This window comes from Mus musculus, chromosome 5 (assembly GCF_000001635.26).
Source record: "Mus musculus strain C57BL/6J chromosome 5, GRCm38.p6 C57BL/6J".
Lineage (NCBI taxonomy): Eukaryota > Metazoa > Chordata > Mammalia > Rodentia > Muridae > Mus > Mus musculus.
This window is the reverse complement of record NC_000071.6, coordinates 150,356,097-150,380,238: the sequence shown is the minus strand read 5'-3', so window position 1 is coordinate 150,380,238 and position 24,142 is coordinate 150,356,097. Positions and strand designations below refer to the sequence as shown.

Sequence of the window (24,142 nt, the reverse complement as noted above, 5' to 3'; positions counted from 1 at the left end):
CTATGGACTATATTTACAGATAGTTGTGAGCTGCCATTGTGGGTGCTGGGAAACCACTTGGGGTCCTCTGTGAGAGCAATCAATGCTCTTAACCACTGAGGCAACTCTCCTGCTCCCTATTTCTAAAATCCCAATGAGAAAGACTTCATGAAAGTTAAGTAATTAATTTTGCTTTATAAATATTATGTTTCTGAAGAACAAGAAAACCTACCAGCATTAGCAATTATATTATAAATGATAATTCTTATTTGGGGCTGTTTAATAGCTGTAGAGTGTACACTGAAATGTGTGTGCAGAGTCTTAGCAAAATAAACTACTGACTTCACTTATAAACTGTAAAATGCTGGAAATGTACTGCTACCATTGCATGTGCTATAAATATCCTTACAGTTAGAAGACAGCAACACACACATACTCACACACACACATACTCACACATACACACACTCACATACACACTTGCACACATTCACACACTCACACTCACACACTCATTCACACACAAATACACTCACACACACACACACACACTCACACACACACATACACTCACACACACACATTCACAAACATACTCACACATACACACTCACAAATCAAACAAGAATTGGTACATATCATATTGTAGCAAAATGAGTGCCAAGAGTCATGCCTTACACATGAAAAGTCTTGAACTCCTGAGCCTAAGGAGACCAACGTTAAAGTGAAGAGTTCTGCATGTGTTCTCTCATATCTCTGGAATTTAGGGACTGTTTATAATAGTTTCTAAATCTGAGTACTTAATGTTTGTTTGAACAAACAAGCATTAAAAAGAATCACCTCTTTGGACTCAGGAAGATATATCAGAAAGAGAAAAATTCTCCTGCAGTATTTGTGGGACTTGGCATGCTTACAAAAGAAGGGAAGGAATTTTCTTTGAAATATGAATTAATGAAAAATTATAAATAAGATTATTTGCCAAAATACACAGATATTGTGGAAACTTACTGTACAATGTAGATAACCAATAATGAATATTAGATGTTTACCTGGACCCAGATGAAGGCCAACATCTAAATGGCAAAATATTTACCTGATAGTGCTAAAGAGTTTGAAGGGCTCCAAGATTGGAACCCACTGGGAATCAGTCAACAGCTGTGCAGGAATGTCTCACCAGAGACTTGCTCATTTCTCTCTTTCTCTCTCTCTCTTTCATTTTTTTGAATGCAGCGCACTTACAGTAAGGACCTGCTAATGATTTTCAGGGGTTCGTACCCACCTATCATTTTGGCTTCCTCCTCAGTGAGTGTTTTACTCAAGTATGTCTTCTTCACTCTCAGGGTGTTTCCTGAGGGGAGCACGGCTCCCGTCACTGGCATGGGCGGCTCGCCATCCTTTTGTTGTAGGCTATCAGCAATCACCAGGAACGCCCGCAAACCGATGTTCATTCTCTGGAAGAGACACAAGGAAAGGCTCAGTCATCTAGAAGAATCCGTCAGGGTTTAACTCGAGGATAAACAGGCAGGGAGATGCTCGCCAAACCTAGAGGGCATGTTTGAAATGGGCACGCATCTGTTAAAGGGATGTGCGCGTGCGTGCGTGCGTGCGTGCGTGTGTGTGTGTGTGTGTGTGTGTGTGTTACTTATTTATTTTGAGATAAATAAATCACTGTGTAGCTCTGGCTGTCTTGGAATTCATTATGTAGGTCAGGCTGGCCTCAACTCACAGCGATCAATTTGCCAAACATTAGATAGAGCTCGGGGAGTCTTATGGAAGAGTTGGGGGAAGGACTGAGGCACCTGAAGAGGACAGGGACTCCACAGGAAATCCAACAGAGTCAACTAACCTGGACCTTTGAGGGCTCCCAGAATCTGAACCACTAACCAGAGGGTGAGCATGAGTTACACCTAGGTCCCCCACCCTTCACCATACACATGCAGCAGATGTATAGTTTCGTCTTCATGCAGGTCCCCCAACAACTGGAGCAGGAGCTGTCCTTGAATCTGTTGCCTGACTGTGGATCCCATTCCCCTAACTGGGCTGCCTTGTCTGGCCTCAGTGGAAGAAGATGTGTCTAGTCCTGCAATGAGTTCATATCCTGGGGGGAAGGGGGAAGCTACCTATAGCAGGGCTTCCCTTCTCGGAGGAGAAGGAGGGGGGGGGAGGGTCTGCATGAGGGAGTTCTGGGAGGAGAGGAGGGCTGATATTGGGATATAAAATAAATAAAATTTTAAAAAGGTATGCCCCACCATGCCCAGCCAACATTAATTATTGATCTCTGATTATATTATTTTTATTTTTTTAATCTGTTTTTAAAAGATTTACTTATTTATTATATGTAAGTACACTGTAGCTATCTTCAGACACACCAGAAAGAGGGCATCAGATATCATTATGGATGGTTGTGAGCCACCATGTGGTTGCTGGGAATTGAACTCAGGACCTCCGGAAGAGCAGTCAGTGCTCTTAACTTCTGAGCCATCTCTTCAGCCTTGATCTCTGATTATAAAGGCCAGGAAGTTTGAGAATACATTTTAAAAACTGGATGTTCTGAAACCCATGAAAACACATGTCCCAGGAGGAGACACACCATTCCTAAGGGCATCAGCTACAGATGCAAATGAGGGCTCAGCACGGCACTTGCTCTCTGAATCACTCCGGGAATGAAGAAAGATCATAATCTCTAGACCCCACCCCGGTATACCCCACCCCGGTACACCCCACCCCGGTACACCCCACCCCGGTACACCCCACCCCGGTACACCCCACCCCGGTACACCCCACCCCGGTACACCCCACCCTGGTACACCCCATGCTCCGTTCTACCTTACATTTCTCCAGGGACCAATGACACCAACCATCTCTTCCTAGGCTTACTGACTGCCTCTAGCTGTTCTTTGACAAAGAGGCTATTGCTTCTGCTCACTTTAAAAGTGTGTTGTTTATTTCCTTATTATTGATTATAAGAGTTCTTCATATATTCTGGAAGGAAGTACTTTGCTGGAGGTAGTCAAAAATATTTTGTCCCATGCTATGACTCTCTTTTAAATATCTTGGCAACATGCAAACTTTAAAGCATATATTCAATCTATTAACCTTCTGTGATTTATGATTTTTGTGTTCTAGAAAGCGTTCCCACTCAAGGGTCATAAAGGTTTTTATGTTATTTGTTTTCTGGAAGACATACAGTGTTGGGTTTATATTTAGATTGCATGACCCAATTTGAGCTTGTCTTTGCTTACAGTAAAAGTCATGACCTGGAAATCATGATTTTGCAAGGTGGGTATCCAATTGCTCAGTACCCCCGAGAGCAAAGATTTCTCTGTGCTGGATAAATTCTCATTGTTGAAATCAACGAAGCATTCAAGTGGGTCTATCTCTAGAGTCTCCATCCTCGTGGGACCCTCTTTATGTCCCCCAACCTCTATACTGATTTGGTGATCATATGATTTTATAGTCCAACTTTATTCCCCTATTTTTAAGCTATGTTGGATATTTTAGTACTTTGATGTTCCATATAAAAATTTAAGACTAGCTCTTTGATTTTTAGTTTAAAAGAAGCTATAGGGACTCTGACTGATTATTAAGATGATAATTTTATTAAGATAATCTTATTAAGATGATAACATTCATGGCTCAGTGGTTAAGAGCACTCCTGCTCTTCCAGAGGACCTGAGTTCAATTCCCAGAAACCACACGGTTGCTCACAACCATCTGTAATGTGGTCTAATGCTCTCTTCTAGCATGCAGGTGTACATGAAGATAGGGCACTCATATACATTAGATAAATGCATAAATCTTTTGTAAAAGGTGATAACATTTAAGTTAGTTTGGGGACAACAAAACTCAACAATAGTAAGACCTTTGAGTACTTATCTCTACTTATTTGGGTCTTTGTCTTCTTTCAAAATTTTTTAATTTTTGCAATAAAAAAGTAGTGTGCATATTTTGTTTTATTGACAGGTATTTTGCTTTTCATCAATACCGTAAATTGTTTAATTTGATTATTCATTATTGGATTATAGAAATATATTATTTATTTCGTATCTTGTAAACTTCCTAAAGTCATGCATCAGCTCCAAATCAATTGGTCTTTTTTCTTTCCCTTCCTTTTCCTTTTCCTTTTTTAAATAGTGATATCTTTGTTTGTGCTAATGTTGTTTTCTATGTTACAGGGTCTCACGTTGCCAAGGTTGGCCTTGAACTCCCTATATAATCAAGGATAACCATGGACTCCTGATTCTCCTGCCTCGTCTCTCAAATGCTGCAGGATTATAAGTGTGTCCCACCAAGCACGGATTTTTTTTTGCAGTTTTCTACCATATTTGCTCATGGATAAAAACAGCTTTATCCTTTCATTTCCAATCTGTCAGCACACAGGGTTCTTCCTTGCCTCTAGCACTGAGTAGGACCTCCAATTCCATGTTCTTTTAGATCAGGGCAAAAGAGTGAGAAACTGACGGCCTAGAAGTTCATGTCACAGATATGTCACGTCTCATGACGATGGGCATACAGTACATATTCCAGGCCCCAATTCAGTAAGACAGTTATCAAGACACTCCCCAACTGTTGAGTTCATGCTCAACACAGTTGGTATTAGGATAACCCTTTATGTCTCCGAGCCTTGCTACACAAACTATTCCAAAAACATTATTTAAGAGCCATTATGGAGTCAGGGATGATAATGTTAGCCTATAGTTTCTTTACTTCAGAGGCTGGGACAGGTCATGCTCAGCGATACAGCAAGTTCAAGACCAGTGCGAGACCCTATGGAATCACACAATCAACAGATAAGCAAGCCCTAACAGGCCAATCTCTAAGAAACTGTACCCAATAGCAGCATTTTTCATCACTGTTAGGAAACACTAACTTCTGTTTTCTGACTGCTGAATGCCTGTGTCTGAATGGGATCTGTATAGGGAAGTGAGAAACCCAAAGTTATATCTCGAGTGAATGTGTGTGTGTGTGTGTGTGTGTGTGTGTGTGTGTGCGTACATAAGCTGGCCATCTCAAAGACCCCAGAGTCTCAGACCCATGGAGGAATGCAAAGCCTTTCCCCCTGGAGTGAGGACCAGAGGGAAATGGCAAAGACTTCCTCAGTGGGACAAGTGTGAGTACTGCCAGTGTGTACAGAATATGTCTGCTATATATAGTTTTCTCCCCATTGGACGTTTATGGCCTAAAGGCTGCTCCCCTACAGAGGCTGCTCCTACTGAGAGCTAAACCTCTCCCCTTGATCCGGCTACCTCCTTGTTTATCTGTAAGTAATAACCCTGCTTCCTTTGTCCAGCTGTATGCTATAACCCTGCCTCGCTGTTCAGCTCTGTAATAAACATGCTGAGCTTCCAGAATGTTGTGGCTTCTTCAGTTAAGAGCCCAGACCACCCAGATCCCAGATTTCTATCCTGGATTCCTCTGTGTCTGTCTTTTCTTCATTACCTCTCTGCCCCAGTCAGGCCTTTCCCCGAGCCAAGCTGGCTGTGTGTAGTCTGATGGCTTCTAACTGTCAGCTGCTAATAGGCAAATGCTTCTATTCCCCCTACAAGAGGAAGAGACATGGAAGGGAGCTGGCAAGCTGATTCAGTGGGCAAAGGTGCTTACCGCCAAACCTGGCGATTTAAGTTTGAGCTTCCTGACCCACGTGGTAGAAGGAGAGAACTGGCTTCCCAAGTTGTCTTTTGACCTCCACACTCCACTATGACGCAAGCATGTGTGCGCAGACACCCAATGAATAAATTACACTAGGTGACGTTAATAAAGATAAAGAGATGTAAAAGACCCAAATCTTTTTTTTTTTTTTTCCTACTGGATTCTCCCTTTAAACCACAATTTCGGCTGCTCTTCACAGATGGATCAGCCAACGAGCCATTGACTGGGCCAAGAGTTCATAGACAGACCCAAGGATAAACGTTAGAGGTGGTGGTGACCGCGAGCGCTCTGCTTGTTTGGGACGGGTCTTGCTAAGCAGGCCAGTCTGGGCTTAGACTCACCATCCGGCTGCCTCAGTCTCCAAAGGACTGAGATGGCAGGTGAGTGTGACTATACTCAGTATATGGAAGCAGCATCAGAGATGTTCGCTTTAGACATGTGTGCTGGCTAGTTCTATGTCAACTTAACACAAGCCGGGGGAGGGGGGGGCACTGGAGAGGAGGGAGAATCAATTAAGAAAATGCCTTCATAGGATCGGTCTGTAGGCATTTATTTAAATTAGTGATTGATGTGGGAGGGCCTAGCCTGTTGTAGGTGGGGCCACCCTGGGCTAGTGGTCCTGGGTTCTATAAGAAAGCAGGCTGAGCAAGCCATGAGGAGCCAGTATAAAGCACCCTCCATGGCCTCTGCTTCAGCTCCTGCCCCCAGGTTTCTGCGCAGTTTGATCTCCGGTTCTGACTTCCCTCAGTGATGGATTATGATGTGGAGTGTAAGCCAAATAAACCCTTTCCTCCCCAACTTGCTTTTGGTCATGACGTTCCAGCAACAGTAATCCTGACTGGGACAACAATAATTCGGAGTATTACCGAGTAACCCAGTAATTCTGAGAATTATTAAAATAGTAGATTTATGACTACTGAGAAATGAAAAAGATGTTGAGAATGTCGCCGGCAAGAGAAATCTGCCACTGTCCAGCTCAGGGCCTCCATCTGGCCCTGGATTTGACCTCCTCTTGAGCTGCTGACTGTGACAGCAACAACTCACAGAGGCCTGTGAGGTCATCAGCCACCAGACAATGCAGGGTATGGTGGGAAGGGGGAGGGGATGCAGGGATGGTTTGGGGGCAGCTAACAAGCTATGCTGGGCCTCGGTCCTTTGGACCAATTTCCTTGGAATGAAGGAGTCAGGATATTACAGATGACAGAGATACGTGTTCAGGGATATGTTCTCTGGCACAGGATATTTTTCTTCTCCTTTGCTTTACTTTCTTTATCCTCCTCCCCTTCATGCCCTTTTTAGCCTGCAATGCTTTAGTCCAGACCCACTCTTCTGTGAAGGAACCCAGGAAAGTACTCTGTCCATTTTACCAATGGAATAGCTGAGAGTCACAAGTAAATGTCACACACCTAGAAAAGGCAGTGGCACCCCACCACAAGTGGTAGACTTGGTTTCCGGGCTTTGGACCCAGCATTCTTTGAAGTCATTGCACAGAATAAGGGCTGCAGGAAGGCAGCCGGGCTGGCAGGGTTCTATTGGCTGAGGGTGGTTTCTTTTAAGTGTAAGACTGGATTACCAGTCATTTGCAGAGCCAAGGATTCCCTGTGTGTGGGGAGCTGGGATATGGTCACAGTACCAAGCGCCTGTGTCCTGTTCCCTAATCCCATTGTGTTGAAGCAACCTCGCCACTACCACATTTACTCATCTGTTTCAACACAGTCTTTGAAGTGAGAATGATTCCATTAAAAAGGAGAGAGGCCCCATAGCACACAGGTTCTGGGTCCACCTCAATCAGCTCTCCTCAAATTTTACCTCTGAAAAACTGACCCTCAAATTTGGACACGAGCAGGAACAGACAGAAAAATCTTCAGAGGTGTTCCCCTGCCCCGCCCCCATTGGAGCCCCGCCCCCATCGGAGCCCTGCCCCATTGGGGCCCGAGACTTTCAGAGCAAAGGTATGGGCTCTATGAACGTGTGCTCTGTTCCCATGGAAAGTTATTCATACCTCTGGGTTGAGACTGAAAGCTTTGGCTGGTTTTCCCACACAGAGAAAGTCAAAAATAATTTCCTTCATTGCAAAGTCCAGACGTTCCTGGAGGGGGTTGGGGGTGGGGGAGAAAAATAGAATAAAATAAAAACATGAGACGCCAAGAATAACAAAAAATGCAAATTAACACCACATGCAGCAAACAGGTGGCTTCTGGAAGGGCTACTGCCTAGTGTTATGGGTCACGGAGAGCCCCCGAAGGAAGATCAGGGCCACCAGAACTGTCCAGGGAGCCACCATGATGCAGCAACACACAGAATTGAGCACAGTAAGGCTGGAGGTACAGATACCAAGTCAACAGGACACCTGGGCGTCTGAACCAGAAACAGCCTAGGTTCTTCCAGCTTGTATGATATATGTTGATAGTGTTTTTAAACTCAGCTGAGAAATATATTCTTAATGGCTGTACTGGCTTGTTTTGTGTGTCAACTTGACACAAGCTGGAGTTATCACAGAGAAAGGAGCCTCCCTTGAGGAAATGCCTCCATGAGATCCAGCTGTAAGGCGTTTTCTCAATTAGTGATCAAGGGGGGAAAGGCCCATTGTGGGTGGTGCCATCCCTGGGCTGGTAGTCCTGGGTTCTATAAGAGAGCAGGTGAGCAAGCCAGGGGACGAAAGCCATTATGTAACATCCCTCCATGGCCTCTGCACCAGCTCCTGCTTCCTGACCTGCTTGAGTTCCAGTCCTGACTTCCTTTGGTGATGAACAGCAATGTGGAAAGTGTAAGCTGAATAAACCCTTTCCTCCCCAACTTGCGTCTTGGTCATGATGTTTGTGCAGGAATAGAAACCCTGACTAAGACGATGGTATCACTACAAAATGACTGTTTTCCTCTACCATTTAACATTGAAAAAAAATCCTCTGACTTCTTTATAAAAATCAAACTCAAGGGGGAAGAAGAATTAACACTTGAGATAGAACATTTAAGGTGGAGCCTGGTCATACACATCATTGACTGCTATTATATGACATGCTCATTTTATACACACTATTCCACAATAGGCAAACCACATATACTTTGAGGCTACATTTGAAAATTCATATGAAATTTTCCACTGGCAGAGTGAGGAGTGCACTTTCTCTAGGGATACGTATTAAAGAGTTCTCTCATTGGTCACAATAGAGAGATGCTACTTTCCAGTCTCTGCTCTGAACCACTTATCTGTATATTAATATCAACTGTACTTCAGCAGCATTTGCATGCCTATAATTTCCTTCAGCCATATACTATTCTGAGGCATAAATGGGCAAAAACTTCTACCCTTGCTTTACAGATAAATTAGAAACTGAGACAGAAGATATTTTTTAGTTTGAGGTTTGCTTTGTGACAGAGGCCCAGCAAGTGCAGGAGACCCCCAGTGCCTCCATAAGTCACAGAGGTCAAACTGAGGGTAAAAAATTTACTCACCAAGTATCTGAAAAAGAAAGAGATAAGTTCAGTATGGTGGTGCTTGCCTCTGAGCCCAGCATGTGGGAGGCAGAGATAGGTGAGTTAAAGTCAGCCTGGTGTACAGAGCTAGTTATAGGCTAGCCAGGGTTAAATAATGAGACATTGTTTCAAATCAGTAAATAAGTAAACACACACACCAGTGAATAAATGAAACAGTAGCCTTGGGGAGCAATTCAGCAGTAGAGTATACCCCTGGTATGAGCAGGGATCCTGGGCTTAGTCCACCAACCCCTTCCCCACATAAATGATCTAAGTAAAAAATCTTAAGTTTGAATAATAGATCACAGCCAAGCCAGCTTCAATATTACTGGAGTCTGTTTAAAAGTAAATTAATTCATGTGTAAACTGCTTAGAATAGTTTTGAACAAAGGAATAAAGTGGGTAAATGATAATTTCCCCATGAAATTATTTTCTCCCCATAGAGAAACATTAGAAAATTGCTATTTACTCCTCAACTGCACTAAATCATCTTTTCAAATTAGATTAAAGTTCTGCCAAATATCAGAGCCTTTGACTCCTCTTTACTTGCGGAATACAGAGCAGAGATCTGTGGAAAGTGGGAAGGGGAGACTTAAGAGCGTCACAAGAGTTTCCTCTGTTCTGTTGTGATTGGGGCTGACCCAGGCAGGCCCTTATCTGTGCTACAGAGGTTTTACGGCTGGGCTTTGTAGCCTTGGAGGAATCAGTTAAACTTCATCTCTCAGTTTACTTCCTAGAGGCCAAAGGCATTCAACATATCCACGGACTGTTGTGAAGCAAAAGAATAGGCTGTGTGGAGAAGCAATCCCTTTCTAAGAGGTCAGGATGTATGAAGGATCGTTGCGGGCTGTTTACGCGATTACTACGCCTGAGGGGGCCGCTGCAGACATACGGGCGTTACCTGGGCGATGAACTGGATAATCTTCACAAAGATATTCAGAGGCATATCCCTGGGTACCACGCCGCGGGACCCTTTGGGGAAAAGCGTGGTGGTGATGGTTATGAGTCGGCTGCAAGATAAGGGCAGGCGAAAAAGAGAAAACAAGCAAGGTTGGCTGAGATCTAGTTGTCAGGGGATGATGCAAATTTCATCTTAGTATCAGAGGACAAAGAACAAACAAACAAACAAACAAACAGAAAACAAACAAACAACCCCCCCCCAAAAAAAAACCAAACCAAACCAACTCATCCCTTTCCATTGGCACAATTACTCTTAGGAAGAGGTTCTATTTTTTCTTTTCTTTTTCTTTTTTGGAAAACCCAGGGCAGCTAGAAAAATAATAGACAGCTATTTCTTTCCTTAAAGTGCTGCATGCTGCACAGAAGCAGACCCTGTGCAGACCCTGTCCCAGAGGAGGCTGCTAAAGACCTACTGCTAAGACAGTGGTGAAGTTCTGGCTCTGAGCAGGTTTTAGCCAGGCCAGGTCGGGAAGCCATAAAAGAGAACCCCGGGCATGGTGTGGTGGCTGAGCACGCCTGACTCTAGCGCCCTGCAAGGGCACCCGGCTCACCCTGCGTGTGCCCAGCTCACCTGTCATGCTCGCTCACGCCCACCCGGCCTTACCTCTGAGTGGCCGTGTTGCTTTCACATTTGATTCGAATCATGTAAACCCACAGTAATCTGTAGAGAGATTCCAAGGCAACGCGAGCCATTTTGGGGTCTTTATTCTGTAACAGAATGCAAACTGTAAGGTTACTAGTTGAATGCACACTATGTAGGAGGGTCTTTCCTAAGCGTGGGGAGGGCCAACCGGGTTGGAGGCAGGCACATACAAGGCATATGTCACCATCTGGGTCACCTGAACCATCTGCCTCCTGGTGTTCACTGGATAAATAACCCATGGTTATGATCATGATAGTGAGACAGGGGAATGTCACAGGAAGCCCTCGCTCTGTCTTTTGCCAAAATGGAAATTCAGGAGGTGCCAGGCAACCAGTATAATGGCATAGCATTTACAGAAGAGTTGGATGGTCTTCCCATGATAGATGATGTCTTTTCATGCAGTTATTGTTCTGATTTTTCTATTCTCCATTGCATCTGAATTACTCTTGAATACTTAGTGAGACTAAGATATACTACATACTATACTAAAACCTAGACATGGAGAAAAAATATTTTAAGTTTTTTTTTTTTTTAATTTAATGTATGAGTATCTTTGAGTACACTTGTGTGCCAGAAGGGGGCCCAAGATCTCATTACAGATGGTTGTGAGCCACCACGTGGTTGCTAGGAATTGAACTCAGGACCTCTGGAAGAACAGGCAGTGCTCTTAACCACGTGAGCTATCTCTCTAGCCCTAGCTCCTGTTTCTTAAGGTAGGATAGGAGAGTATTTGTATCTTTATCTTTTCCCAGTTTGTTTCATTACTAATATTACTAGGTTATACTATACACTATCGAAATATATAATAAATACAGCAAATATTAATAAGAAAATTAACTAATACTGATATGGTAATAGTAATTATTGCATATTATTATTTATTACTATGTATCTGTATCTGCTCCTAGCTTATTTTATTTATTTATTCATTGTTCTATTTGTCCACCCAAATGTGAATACAATAGTAATTTAATTAATATAGTCATAATACATTTTAATAACTGGCACATCTACTTTCCACTGTCCATGACTTTTTAAGTACTTCCACCGTCAGACCCAGCTGTAGTACGCCCAGCTGTAGTACGCCTGTACATTTACGCAGACTCCACACCCTGGTTGACTTAGGCCATAGGACTGGACCTGGTCACATCACAGAGAAGAATGCACATCAATGGTCCCTGCAGCATCCAGCAATGGGAAATAGATAGAAAAAAATGCCATAAATAATAAATAGGATTTCTTCTCAGCCATAAAGAGGTGCAAAGCTAAGTTAACTGTAGGCAAACAGGAGCGATTGGAGATAACCAAATTGAGAGGATTAAGCCAGTCCCAGAAAGGCAATGTTACATGTTCTTGTTCATATTTGTGATCCTAAGTTTTATGTAGTCACATAAAGCTTGTGAATATTAAATAAAAGTAGAAGTGAAATTACCTGGGAGACAGAGGGGATTGATAAGGAATAAGGGGAAGGGGAAAAGTGGGTAGGAGGAATGGGGTGTGCATGGGAAGTATAACTCAAAATACAGTATATACCTATAAGAAAATTTAAAGAAAAAAAGAAATTGCACAATAGGGTTTATGGGTGTAGCTTCTGGATTAAATGCCGGCCCATAGTACTCAACGCTTAAATCTAGTACCCAGCACCAGATTTTAAAAAACAATAAGAGCAACAGATATATTAATATTTAAAGGCAAATTTTTTTTACAAAAGTTTTTCATATTCTCGAATGCTTACCCTTCTATGTAAATGTTACATGTACTTGTCTAGCTTAAAGTGGGGTGGGATCCAGTTTTTGAGAAGTGCCTGTTTATATACAATTTAAAAATTTTTTGCATGCTAATGATCTGATTTGTACAATGCTTTGATTTGTTAAATTGGGTTGTAACTAATGAAGTTACATGTATATTCTCCTTTCATTTAACCAGACTATGCAGTCTGACCCACATCAGCAACTGTCTGTCTCTGGTGTTCTTGCTTAATGATGAAAAGCAGCCTCTGAACTCAGCTGGTGTGGGTATGAATCTACCTGCCTCTAGTCTCAGTGGGTCCATCTCTCCCTTACAAAGTTCCCTTTTCAGTGTGTCTAGTGCACAGTTAAGTCACCTGAAATTCTCGCATAAACCAGTGCTCAAACTGTGAACCATGAAAGCCTATATCTTCTCAACCTGACTGCGGACTGAGATCTCCAGTTCCAGTGGCTTTTCTCAATGCCTTTTGGGTTAATTTCAACTTAAAAAAATGGTATGTGTATAAACGTTAGCCTGCATATATGTAAGGGTACCACATGGGTGCAATACCTGCAGAAACCAGAAGAGGGCATCGAATACCCAAACTGCCATTAGAGATGGTTGTGAGTTGCCCTGTGGGTGCTGGGAATTGAACTCAGGACCTTCAGAAGAGCAGTGAGTGCTCTTAACCACTGAGCCATCTCTCTAGCCCCTATCTGTTCATTCTTTAGGAACAGTATTTTCTATTGTACTAAACAAATATTCTGATTGTTCCTAAAATTTGAACAGCAACGTGGTTGGCTTAAATTTGTATTTGTTCTGCCCAGAGAGTAGGTAGTGGTATCTGACTTTGCCATTTCAGGATGCTATCAGTGATGCCTGCATCCAGCCTGTCTCCTCTCTTTTAATCTCTGTACAGTCAAATAATACCCCAAGAATACAAGAAATAAGTTACGTTTTGTATTTAAAGCCCTCCTGAGGCATATGAACTTGAGGGGCATTATGGATCTGCCCACCAGGACCACTTCTGCCCCCACCTCATGGTAAGGCACCCTTCATATCATAGCATCCTTCTGCAACTCCCTAAATTGCCCTAGCAAACTCTACGAGGAAGATCCTGCCTGGCCAGCAAGCCCCAGATACCACCCTTCTTACATATAACCCACTCTTTCCATTCCTTCCATGGGACCTGCAGATGCTCTTAACCATCCAGCCAGCTCAGTAAGGGAATTTCTTGACCTCTAAGGTTTCTTTATTTCCTTTAAAAAAAAATCTGGGCCTCACTGGGACATTATTTTATTGTTATTGTTCAAGAAAAGAGAATTTAGGCTAGAGAAGTGGCTCAGGGGTTAAGAGCACTGGCTACTCTTCCAGAGGTCCTGAGTTCAATTCCCAGTGATCACACAGTGGCTCACAAACATCTGTAATGGGATCTGATGCCCTCTTCTGGTGTGACAGCGACAGTGTGCTCACATACATGAAATAAATAAATAAATAAATAAATCTTTTTTTTTTTTTTTTTTTTTAAGAAAAAGAAAAGAGAATTTGAAATGGTTCCAACTAGACAGCTTGGAGCATAAAAAATCAGCATGCAGTAATCAGTGCAATGAACATGACTTTCTGAAAGTACCAGTAACTTTTCAAAGCCTGTCCCCTCGTTTCCAGTTAAGTGTTGTATGATTGACACAAACGTAGGCATCAATTGTATACTCTCTTCCTCTCTCTCTCTACCTCTTGCTCTCAGGATATCCAGACTCTAACCTAAGACACAACAGACAGAAATCACTGACCAGGAGTGACTGAAGGATGATACCTCAATGACAAGGAACTGAAAGTCCCCATCACTCCACAGTGATAAATATGGGTGACTACGTTAACTAAGTATAAATACCAAAGACTTCCTGCCTGTGCTCCCAAGGCAGCCTGCTCCTCCCAGCCTGTCCTGTCTCATGCTGTAGACAGACTAAGGCATCAATGTTAAATGGGTGGGTTTACTTTGAGAACATGCGACTGTGTGCACAGCTCTCTTCCTCACACAAGTCACTCTGACCCTCATCAGCTTGGCTCTGCAGAACATACCAGCGGAAGCTACCAGGGTAACATGGAGGATGCAAATGCTGGGCTCCTCACCCTGAAGCATCTGGGGGAGTAGGGGAGAAGATTATGAAGGGGGTACATGCGGTAGGGTCTGGTCCCTTCTCAAATGGAATTGTGTAACAGAAAATAAAAACCCCCGAAGCTATTTAAGGTAAAGTTTATATTCGAAGCCAAGTTTTCTTCAGGCATCTCCTCCCTATTGAATGTGTAAGATGGGGGTTAGAATGTGTTCTATGTATTAATGACATTAGGAACAGTCACATCTAATTCGTACTGGGCTCAGATTTAAACATAAACGATATGACTTTATTCTGCTTGGAATTCATCAAGCAATTTTTGAATATCCTTTTCCATTAGGGCATTGGCTTCTAGCAGTTTACCATCCATATAGATAACCTAGCATTTATTTATGAATTTAGAATCAGGGTCTTGTTATGTATCACAGGCTGGCTTAAAGATATATATAGTTCAGGCTGTGATATAGAACAAGACCCTGTTATTAAATGAAATAACAGGGTCTTTTACTTTTATTCATTTTATAAATGAAAGAAGTCAAGATGGGAAGGTGGGAAGCAAGGAGGCTGGGAAGATGGCAAGTCTCTTGCTTCAGGCTTCCTAATTCTGGGATCACAGGTGCCCATTCTCATACCTGGATTTCATTACATTTTAAAGATTCATACTTTAAGTGTGTATGTGTGAGCATGGGTGCAGGTGCCCATGCAGGCCAGAAGAGGGTGTCAGATCTCATGAGCTGCAGTTACAGGTGGTTATGGGCTACTCACTGAGTCCAATCCTTGCCCTTATCTTGGCTAACAAGTTGCTCTTCCATGTTTCCTGGGATACAAGACTTCTACAAAATTCAACCCAGAGCTCTTCACAGATGAAGTCTGTCCAGGGCTCACATTTGACACAGGGTTCTTCCCCTGTGCATCCCACTCCGTGACAGCAACAGTGGGCATGGTGCACACCCTGGAGATTGGAACTGGAGTTTGGAACGTGTTCCAGTCTGTGTAGCACTGATCCCACAGGTTCATCCTGATCTTACAGCTTCTAGTTTTAGAACCTTCTATCGTGAAATGCCTGTGTAGGGAAACATTGTCTGAGCCTACACTTGTGTCTTTCCAGGGGCAGCTTATAACCCTTTACTTGTTTTTTTTTTTTTTTTTCTGCCAAGCTTTTACAGGAGCACTAAAGAATATTCTAATTTTGAAATCATTAATTTTCAGAGTAAGCTGCCCTGCTCTGTTTCAAAAGCAACTTGGGTCAACCCCAAAATGGCTCTTTGGGCCACAGCAATAAATCATCGTACAAAATATTTTAATGTTTAACCCCAGATGTATTCAATATATCCAGAGAGCTGTGTTATAAAGCATTCTTAATCATCAAACATAAATTCTACCCTAGTTGCTTCCCGTTGCATGTGATAGAACATGGACCAAAAGCAACTTGGGGAAAGAAAAGGTTTTCGGCCTATAACTTACAGTCAGTCCATCATTTGGCCAAGGTAGGAACCTGTGGGGCCATGAAAGGCAGCCTATTTTGATTGAATGAGGCTTGCTCTGGCGACCCAGTAGAAAACTCTACAAGGGTCAGAACAGCGAGCCACGTTCCCAGAGACAGGTGCCTGACATCACAGAGCCCCCAACTCCATAATTCTGTGACTATCAGTCATGCAGACAATGTCCCAAGCTTTTGGCATTCTGGCTAGACTCCAACCCCACAGTTACCTGACTATATAGCCAGGTATGCTCCTCCCCACAGTTACCTGACAACAGCAAGATAGCCCAGTCCACTATAAAAGGGGCTGCTTGGCCCCTCCTCTCCTTCTCTCTCTCCCTTCCCCCTTCTCTCCACATGGCCATGACTGGTGGTCTCCCTCTTTCTACCTTTTCTACCTTCTCTCCTTTTCCCTGCTTTTCTACAATAAAGCTGTAAAACCATAGACTGTCTTTGCTCATCAAGGCCCACTGTGCTTGAACGATGGGATAGGCTTTCTCCTAATGAGCCACAACTAACCTCCTGCTGGAAGGCCTTCCTGTGCTCCAGCCACAGACAGGACCAAGGACTCTCAGCGCATGGGAACCACCCAGCACCCCCTCTCTCCCTGCAGCCCTGGGGATGACCGAGTGGTGTTTAGCGGTATCTGGGATGCCTGAGACTGAGAACCTAGGACTGCCCCATTGTGCACCCTCTGCTGAGCTGGGGTCCAGTGGCTTCCCCCAGCCAGACACCCACCCGGGGCTGTGTGGAATGCACGTGTCAGTCCTCCCGCATCTTCCCACCCACAGCACAGGAACTCTGGCGGGAGGCGGGTTTTCTCCCACTCCCTTTATTCCCTCACACCCATTGCCCAAGAGGAACCAGAGGCAGGGAGCAATGCAGAGTCTGCAGAGGGGTGATGCTTAACTGGTTCACTGGCTTGCTCCGCGTGCTTTCTTACATTTTTGGTTGTGAGTCTAACCTTTAGTGTCTGAGCCACTTCTCAGCCCTCAGCCTACTTTCGTATAGGACCTAGGGACATCTGCCCAGGGGTGGCACTGCCCACCATGGGCTCGCCCTGCCCAATCCGTCATTAATCAAGAAGATTCCACAGACTTGCCCATAGGCCAACCTGATGAGGTCAATTCCTTAGCTGAAGTTTGCTCTTCCTACACCACTCTCACTTATGTCCTGATGACAAAAGCTAACTATTCTGTGTTAGTTTTGAACAAAATGGCCACTTTACATCTTAAAAGATACACTGTAAATATTAGAATTTGTAACTGAATATATTGGCTGGTTTTGTGTCGAATTGACACAGCTGGAGTTATCACAGAGAAAGGAGCCTCCCTTGAGGAAATGCCACCATGAGATCCAGCTGTAAAGCATTTTCTCAATTAGTGATCAAGGGGGGGAAGGGTCCATTGTGGGTGGTGCCATCCCTGGGCTGGTAGTCCTGGGTTCTATAAGAAAGCAAGCTGAGCAAGCCAGTGGAAGCAAGCCAGTAAGTAACGTCCCTCCATGGCCTCTGCATCAGCTCCTGCTTCCTGACCTGCTTGAGTTCTAGTCCTGACTTCCTTTAGTGATGAACAATAATGTGGAAGTGTAAGCTGAATAAACCCTTTCCTCCCCAACTTGCTTTTGGTCATGATGTTTGTGCAGGAATAGAAACCCTGACTAAGACACTGAGTTTCCTCAATAGGGAAAGTGGTACAGGGAGGCCTTTAGCTGGTGCAGCCGATGCCCGGGAGTGGACACTGTGTAACCACCGCTGACCCTGAAAGGCATTTCAGTTTGCCCGTCCCTGAGAGTGTCATTTTCTACCAGCTACTATTAGATTTCGTTGCCAACTTGAAGGAAATGAATGATTGCAATCTTGGATTTCATAATCAGTTCTTAGAGCCAGGACATAGTCAGCGCTGAGATCAGGCCCATGTACACTATTATATAATTACAGTAAATAACAAAATAACATAATTAATCTTAACTACTTCTCTAAATTAAAATGTCTTGAGGGGAAAACATACATATACACAAAATGAGGCAACATGTATAAGCATATGCAAGAAATTTTAGTTATTATTATTTTTTTAATGAAAGTAGCAAATATTGGGCCAGTGATAGAAGCTGAGCCACAGCTTTGGAATTTGTGACCAATTCTCTTGATTTGCACTTATCTGCTTTATTTTGTAAAATAATTTATAAAGATTCACTTATTTTAGTTTATGCGCCTAAGTATCTTGCCTGCATGTGCATCTATGCACCACCTATGTGTTAGGCATCCACAGAGGGCATCAGATCTCCTCCACCTAGAGTTGTCACAACTGTGACAGACATTTGTGAGTCACCATGGGGATGCTGGGAATTGAACCTAGATCCTAGGAAGAGCAGCTAACACTCTCAACTACTGAGCCATCTTTCCTGGTTTCCTTTTTTTGAAAATAAAAAAGGTCTTGCTATATAGTTCAGTTTAGCCTCAACTTTGTGATCCTCAGCTTCTCCAGGGTTTGAATTACTGGCAAGCATCAACACACCAGGAGAATCTGTTCTCATGTTATAGAGGGTTCTCATCTAGCTGCCCTGTGTAGTCACTAAAATTGAAAGAATGTTCCTATTTGATTCAAAGTCAATTTCAAAGCCAATTATTATAACTATTTATTATAGCTCCTTGGTCCCAGGGGCTGTGGCTTTACGCATCTTATCCCCCAACACCTGTGCTCTCTGCCTGAAGAGCAGTAAGTGTTTAGTATACAGATCACAAGCAAGAATGGCAGGAGGCAATGCCCTCTGCCAGAGCAATCCTTCCACAGAACAGAGCTTTTGTTTCCAAAATATCTACCTCGACCAAAAGGGACAGAGGTGTCACAGGGTATCTGAGATAATTTCACATGTCCAGATCAGCTAAGTAAAATGATCATTTCATTTCCTATCACTTAGATGCACGAGACGACAATTATATACCAAGATTCATACATAGATACGGTGGTTTTAATTCGAGTTGACAAATACTGACCTTAAGGTTGGACAAGCAGTTGTTGAGGAAAACATGCCACCTGTTGAGGAACAGCTGCTTCTGACTGACACAGAGGAGACAGGTCACCAGTGGGTATAAGGCCTGAGGAGACAGGAGTGGAGGCTGCAGGGTGACTGGCAGCTCAACAGACCAGGAAACACACATTCACTGCGCCCAAAGCTTCAGCATGTCCTCTGTGGCCACGCGGCCTCAAATAAATGCAATGCACGCTGTACAAACACAAGAACTCATGGGCGCTTCCTGATGATGACTGCATAGAATCATCTAGAACTCCAGCTAGTATTATACATACAGTAAGATGTCTGTTTCAGGTCCAATGATACGGAAAGCTGATTGACTGACTAGCTTCGTTTTCACTTACAAACTCTCAAAGCAAACTTAGAAGTTTAGATTATGCTCTCAACCACCATAGAAATAAAACCACTATTATGCCAGTTTTTTTCTGTCAATTTAACACAAACTAGAGTCACTCAGGAAGAGAAAGCTAACTGAGGAACTGCCTCCATCAGACTGGTCTGTGTTTATGGGACATTGTCTTGATCATTAATTAACACAGGAGGACACAGCCCACTGTGGGCGATGCCATCCCTAGACAGATGGGTCCTGGGCTATATAAAAAAAAGCAGTTGCGCGAGCAAGCTCAGGGGAGCAAGCCAGTAAGTAGCATTCCTCCATGGTCTCCGCCTCAGTTAATGCCTCCAGAGCCTGCCTTGACTTCTCTCCATAATGGATTATAACTTGTAAGCTAAATAAATGGTTCTTTTTCCTCTTCTGCTCTTGGTCAGTGTTTTACCACAGGAACAGAGAAGCTAGGGCAGCCATGAGGGCACACTCAGTTTGAAAATGTTATTGGCTTTCTCACTCAAAAAATACCTAGTAGTCTGTCTTTGTCTTAGCAGCAGGTGTGTGTGTGTACATTTATATGCAGAAGAAAGTAAATATATTTATATATATTTACCTTTTCCTGAAATCTTCCTGTAATTAAGGGGGATTCCTGAAAGAGCGCTTATGGTCCTGCTATAAACACTACCAAGACAAATGTAAGCGCGGCAGGAATTTGTTCATGACAGAATAAACAGAGGTGCTACTGTGCTTTTCCTGTCTAACTAGGCCCCTCTGCCACAGCAACTGGAAAGACGACAAAGATAGCAACAGGCAGCCATCCAAAGAACACGAACACACAGCTCACCATCATTTTCCTTAGCCAGGTAGCACACACCTCGAGGGCTAAGGGAGATTTAAAGGGAAACACACCTATTCCCTTGAACTAGCAAAAAACAATGACTGATGGATGAGCTCCTGTGGTCCACACTTCAAATTCAGCATCGTTCTTGACATGAACTTAGTCTTAGAGGACTCTGAAGTACTCTGCCCACTCACGGCATCTCTGATGCCAGCCAATAAATGCAAGCGATTAGTCCTAATGATCATAGGGTATAGGCAAATGAGCAAAGTTGGCACTACTACCAGCTGAACAACGGGGTGCTGGCTCAGACCCTGACAGGAATGCTCAGGCCTTGGAGACTAGCATAGGCCAGGTCTGTGGCCGGCTACTGAACTATGGACTCCATTACACTCTCATGACTATAGCTGGCACACTACTGCCAATTTATCAACCAGATGTTCATTCACCAAGCAGCAACTTGAAAGACTTTAGATTGCTCTCTCAAGAATTAAATGCCAGCCTCCAGAGACTCCTGCCTGTGGGCCATCTCTTGCTCCTTCTGAGCTCAGTTTTGATTCTGAGCATCAAGATAGGAATTAGCCAGCACAGGCTCATTCCTGGGACAGAGACGAGAAACCGTTATTATAAACTTTAGCCTTTAGATTTGAAAAACTTCTCAGAAATTCAAACAGAAACTCAGTTTAGCCAATCTCTAAATAAACAGCTGAATCCACTAGAGTAGAAAATTCCTCTGAGGGGGTGTGGGATAATCTCCATTTATCACAGTTATTCATGGGCCTGTGCTAAACACAAGCTCTGAGGTGGGTGAGGCTGAGGCAGTTCTCCCATGTGTGGATACTTCTCATTCTCAAGTTGGCTTCTCCCGAGGTGCTCCAGGCTCTCCACTTAGGACAGCAATCGGCTTCTCCCATAGTTACTAACCAAGGAATGCTTTTTCCGAGAGGAGAGTTCCAACGTCGTATCGTACAGGCTCTCCACAAAGTTCCTGAGGCAGGGGACGTTGACTTCATTTTTGACAGCCTACAGTAGAGAGAGACTTGTGAGAATATTCCAGTCAGGGAACTGTTGGGCGTGCCGTCCAGGTTGAAGAAGTTGTTAGAAACAAAAACGCAACTCACAGCGGCCACCGGGACAAGGATTTCTACAAAGAGCCCAGCCAAGGCATGCTTGATGTCTTTGTCTTTGACCTCCAGAAAGTAATGCGCGCATTCCTAGAAAGCAGAACGAGAGCACAGGGAGGAAACAGAAGTTGAAATACGTGTGAGCATGCACTTAAATAAACCCAATTAAGCTGTACACGGACACAGCACATTCTGAGATCTATTAAAAGCCACAATCTTCAAGGATTCATGTGGGGGTCTAACTGCTTGAGAGAATCAGAGGCCCTTTCCAAGCCTTGTTTTCTTTTTGTCCTGAAATGACTGACAGTCACACCCAGGTTCAAGTCATGTGTTGGTTGATTCATTCATACATTCATTCATTCATTCATTCATTCATTCCGAACACATTTCTATGGCTTCCTTCACCCTCTGTGGGGTCCTGGGCCACTGATCGGGCCAATCAGAAATCCCTAAAGACAGCAGTAAACTCCTGTTAGGTCTAACTTCAGGACAGCCTTCTTCCCACAGAAGTGTTCACGTTCAGGGCCTGACATTCTAGTGTGTGTTTATTACACCCATCATTCCTTAAGCAAGTCTGGAAGGCTTCCCTTCAGGTAAGGAGGCCTCTGGAACACTTAACCATTCTCTCTGCCTACAAAACTACTGCCTACTCGAGAGTGTAGTTTTGGTTGCCTGGAGACTAGTTCTGGAGAAAGGTTGGCCTTACATTAGTGACTTCCTATGGCTTCCAGGTGCTGTCTTCAATTATGCTGTTTATGTCTACATCAACTCTTACCCTTCCATTTTCAAGCACTATTAGCAATACTAGCAAAAAGAAAAAAAAAATTCCTAAGGTCTTCAGTGTATCATTGTACCAAATCTCATTCTAGGCTGAATGACCCGAGCCTATGAAGTCCCTGAGACCAACTGGCTATAGGATGGAGCCTCTGGCTCCCAGGATCCTGGCCCCCTTTCCTGCGTTATTCTGCACAGGTATGTAAGTCACCTCCCAAGTGGATATTCACACACATAGATATGTGTGTTATTTTTGTTTTTGAATTTTTTTTCTCCCCCAAGACAGGGTTTCTCTGTGTAGCCCTGGTTGTCCTGGAACTTGCTCTGGAGACCAGGCTGAACTCAGAGGTTCATCCGCCTCTGCCTCCCAAGAGCTGGGCCTAAGAGTGTGCTCTTCCAGCCTGGTGGATACATGCATTGTTAACTCAGTGGAGTAAGATAATAGTTGACAGGCATTGAGAGCTGCTCCCTAAGGCTAGTGACATCACCATTTACAGTCAAGGCAACTGAGGCTGGAGTCAGGGAGGTGCTAAAGGAATTCAATCCCAGGAAGGTTGATGCATAGCAGTCGCCTCCTCCTTCCCCCCCCCCGCCCTACAGATTAGCTTTACTGAGATTTTGTTTCACGCACCCATGCAACTCCCTTCTTTAAAGTGTTTACTTCCTAGTCTTATTCTATGGTTACAGTCGTGTTCCCATTTTATGACCAACCTACAGCTTTTTAGTAACACATCTCACTCCTTGACAGTTTGGCAGTCTCTCTCAATCTCAGTATCCACACTGGTCCTCAACCTAGGCAACAGTTACTCTAGGATACATTATGTTGCAGATTTGCTTACTGTGAACACTGCATGAAAGGGATACAGATCACTTGTAGCCTTTTGTCTCTAGTGATGAATCAGCCGGTCTCCTTCTTGGCCATGAATGGCTTCTTACATAAAGACATGGGTTCATCCTACTTATGATTCAATCTGTTTCTCAAGGATTGGGCTATATCCACCTGTAACCTTAACTACAAACGGTTTGCACTGCCTGTTTGAGGAAACAGTAACCATATCTTTGTTTCCAAAGGTTATTATAACCATCTTGCAACCCTACCTTTGTTATGACTACCTGTGGCAACCACCTTGCAATCATGTCTTCGTTTCAGGAGATCCTTACAGCTAACTTGTTCTGCTCCTGTAGCCCTTGCCCATCAAATCCCCCATTTGGAAGACCCTTAACTCTGAGCTATAAAAATCTTGTCTTCCTCATGTTCAATGCCGACCTCTTGAATCCCACCTCAGGGCAAGGCAGCCTGGGTACACAAAAGGCTTGCTTTAAGTAATTGCTTGTTTTAATTAATTTGGCCACAATGATTTGGGTCAGCGGTTTTCTCCTCCCATCTTTAGGATTAACACTAGCTTCTTTTATTTGGCATGATGTTTTAAGAGTTATCTATTTTGCAGCAGATAGCTGGAACTCATTAAGTGAAATTACTACCATGATGCATGGAAATACCATGTTTTTTGTTTTTGTTTTTTTTAATCCATTTACAAGTTGAGAGATATTTAAACTTCTTTCAACTTTCGGCTACTATTAAAAATACTTCAAGCCTTTGTGTGGACTGTATTTTCACTTGCTTTGGTGTGAGAAGAGGAGTGGGTCTACTATATCAATTGGTAATTCCAGGTTTAACCATTGGAGTGTAATAAACATTCTGTCTTTTCTATTCTACACTATGAAACTCATGTTTGCAATAAATTAACATCTTTTTATCTCCATCTTGTATGCAAATGCTTCAATACCCACCCCCTCCCCCCATAAACCTTTGTTTACCCACAGGTCCTGCCATACTCTCAGAATGTAAAGGATTGAAGCAGCTGCCCTCTTCTCTCTTCATTTCCTTTGCTGAGTCTTTTAAAACTGTCTAAAAAGACTGTGATGTCAGACCCCAGCCACTGGAGAAAAGACAGAACCACCATCTGTGTTAGAATAAAAGCCCAGTGCACTTCCTGTCAGTGTGCTTGCTCTTTGGA

At 43.5% G+C, this 24,142-nt stretch overlaps 1 protein-coding gene across 11 annotated transcripts in view; it reads right to left on the bottom strand.

The window, feature by feature from the left end:
• The window catches only part of Fry (FRY microtubule binding protein), a 379,136-nt gene that overhangs the window by 117,515 nt on the left and 237,479 nt on the right, over positions 1-24,142 (bottom strand). For all 11 annotated transcript variants that reach the window (XM_006504932.3, XM_006504933.3, XM_030254574.1 and 8 more), the window contains 7 exons: positions 21,348-21,440; positions 21,151-21,249; positions 19,023-19,124; positions 10,667-10,770; positions 10,004-10,112; positions 7,631-7,717; positions 1,259-1,430 (listed from right to left, as the gene is read on the bottom strand). In XM_006504932.3, coding sequence (XP_006504995.1) covers positions 1,259-1,430; positions 7,631-7,717; positions 10,004-10,112; positions 10,667-10,770; positions 19,023-19,124; positions 21,151-21,249; positions 21,348-21,440 — 766 coding nt within the window. The remainder of the gene's footprint in view (positions 1-1,258; positions 1,431-7,630; positions 7,718-10,003; positions 10,113-10,666; positions 10,771-19,022; positions 19,125-21,150; positions 21,250-21,347; positions 21,441-24,142) is intronic.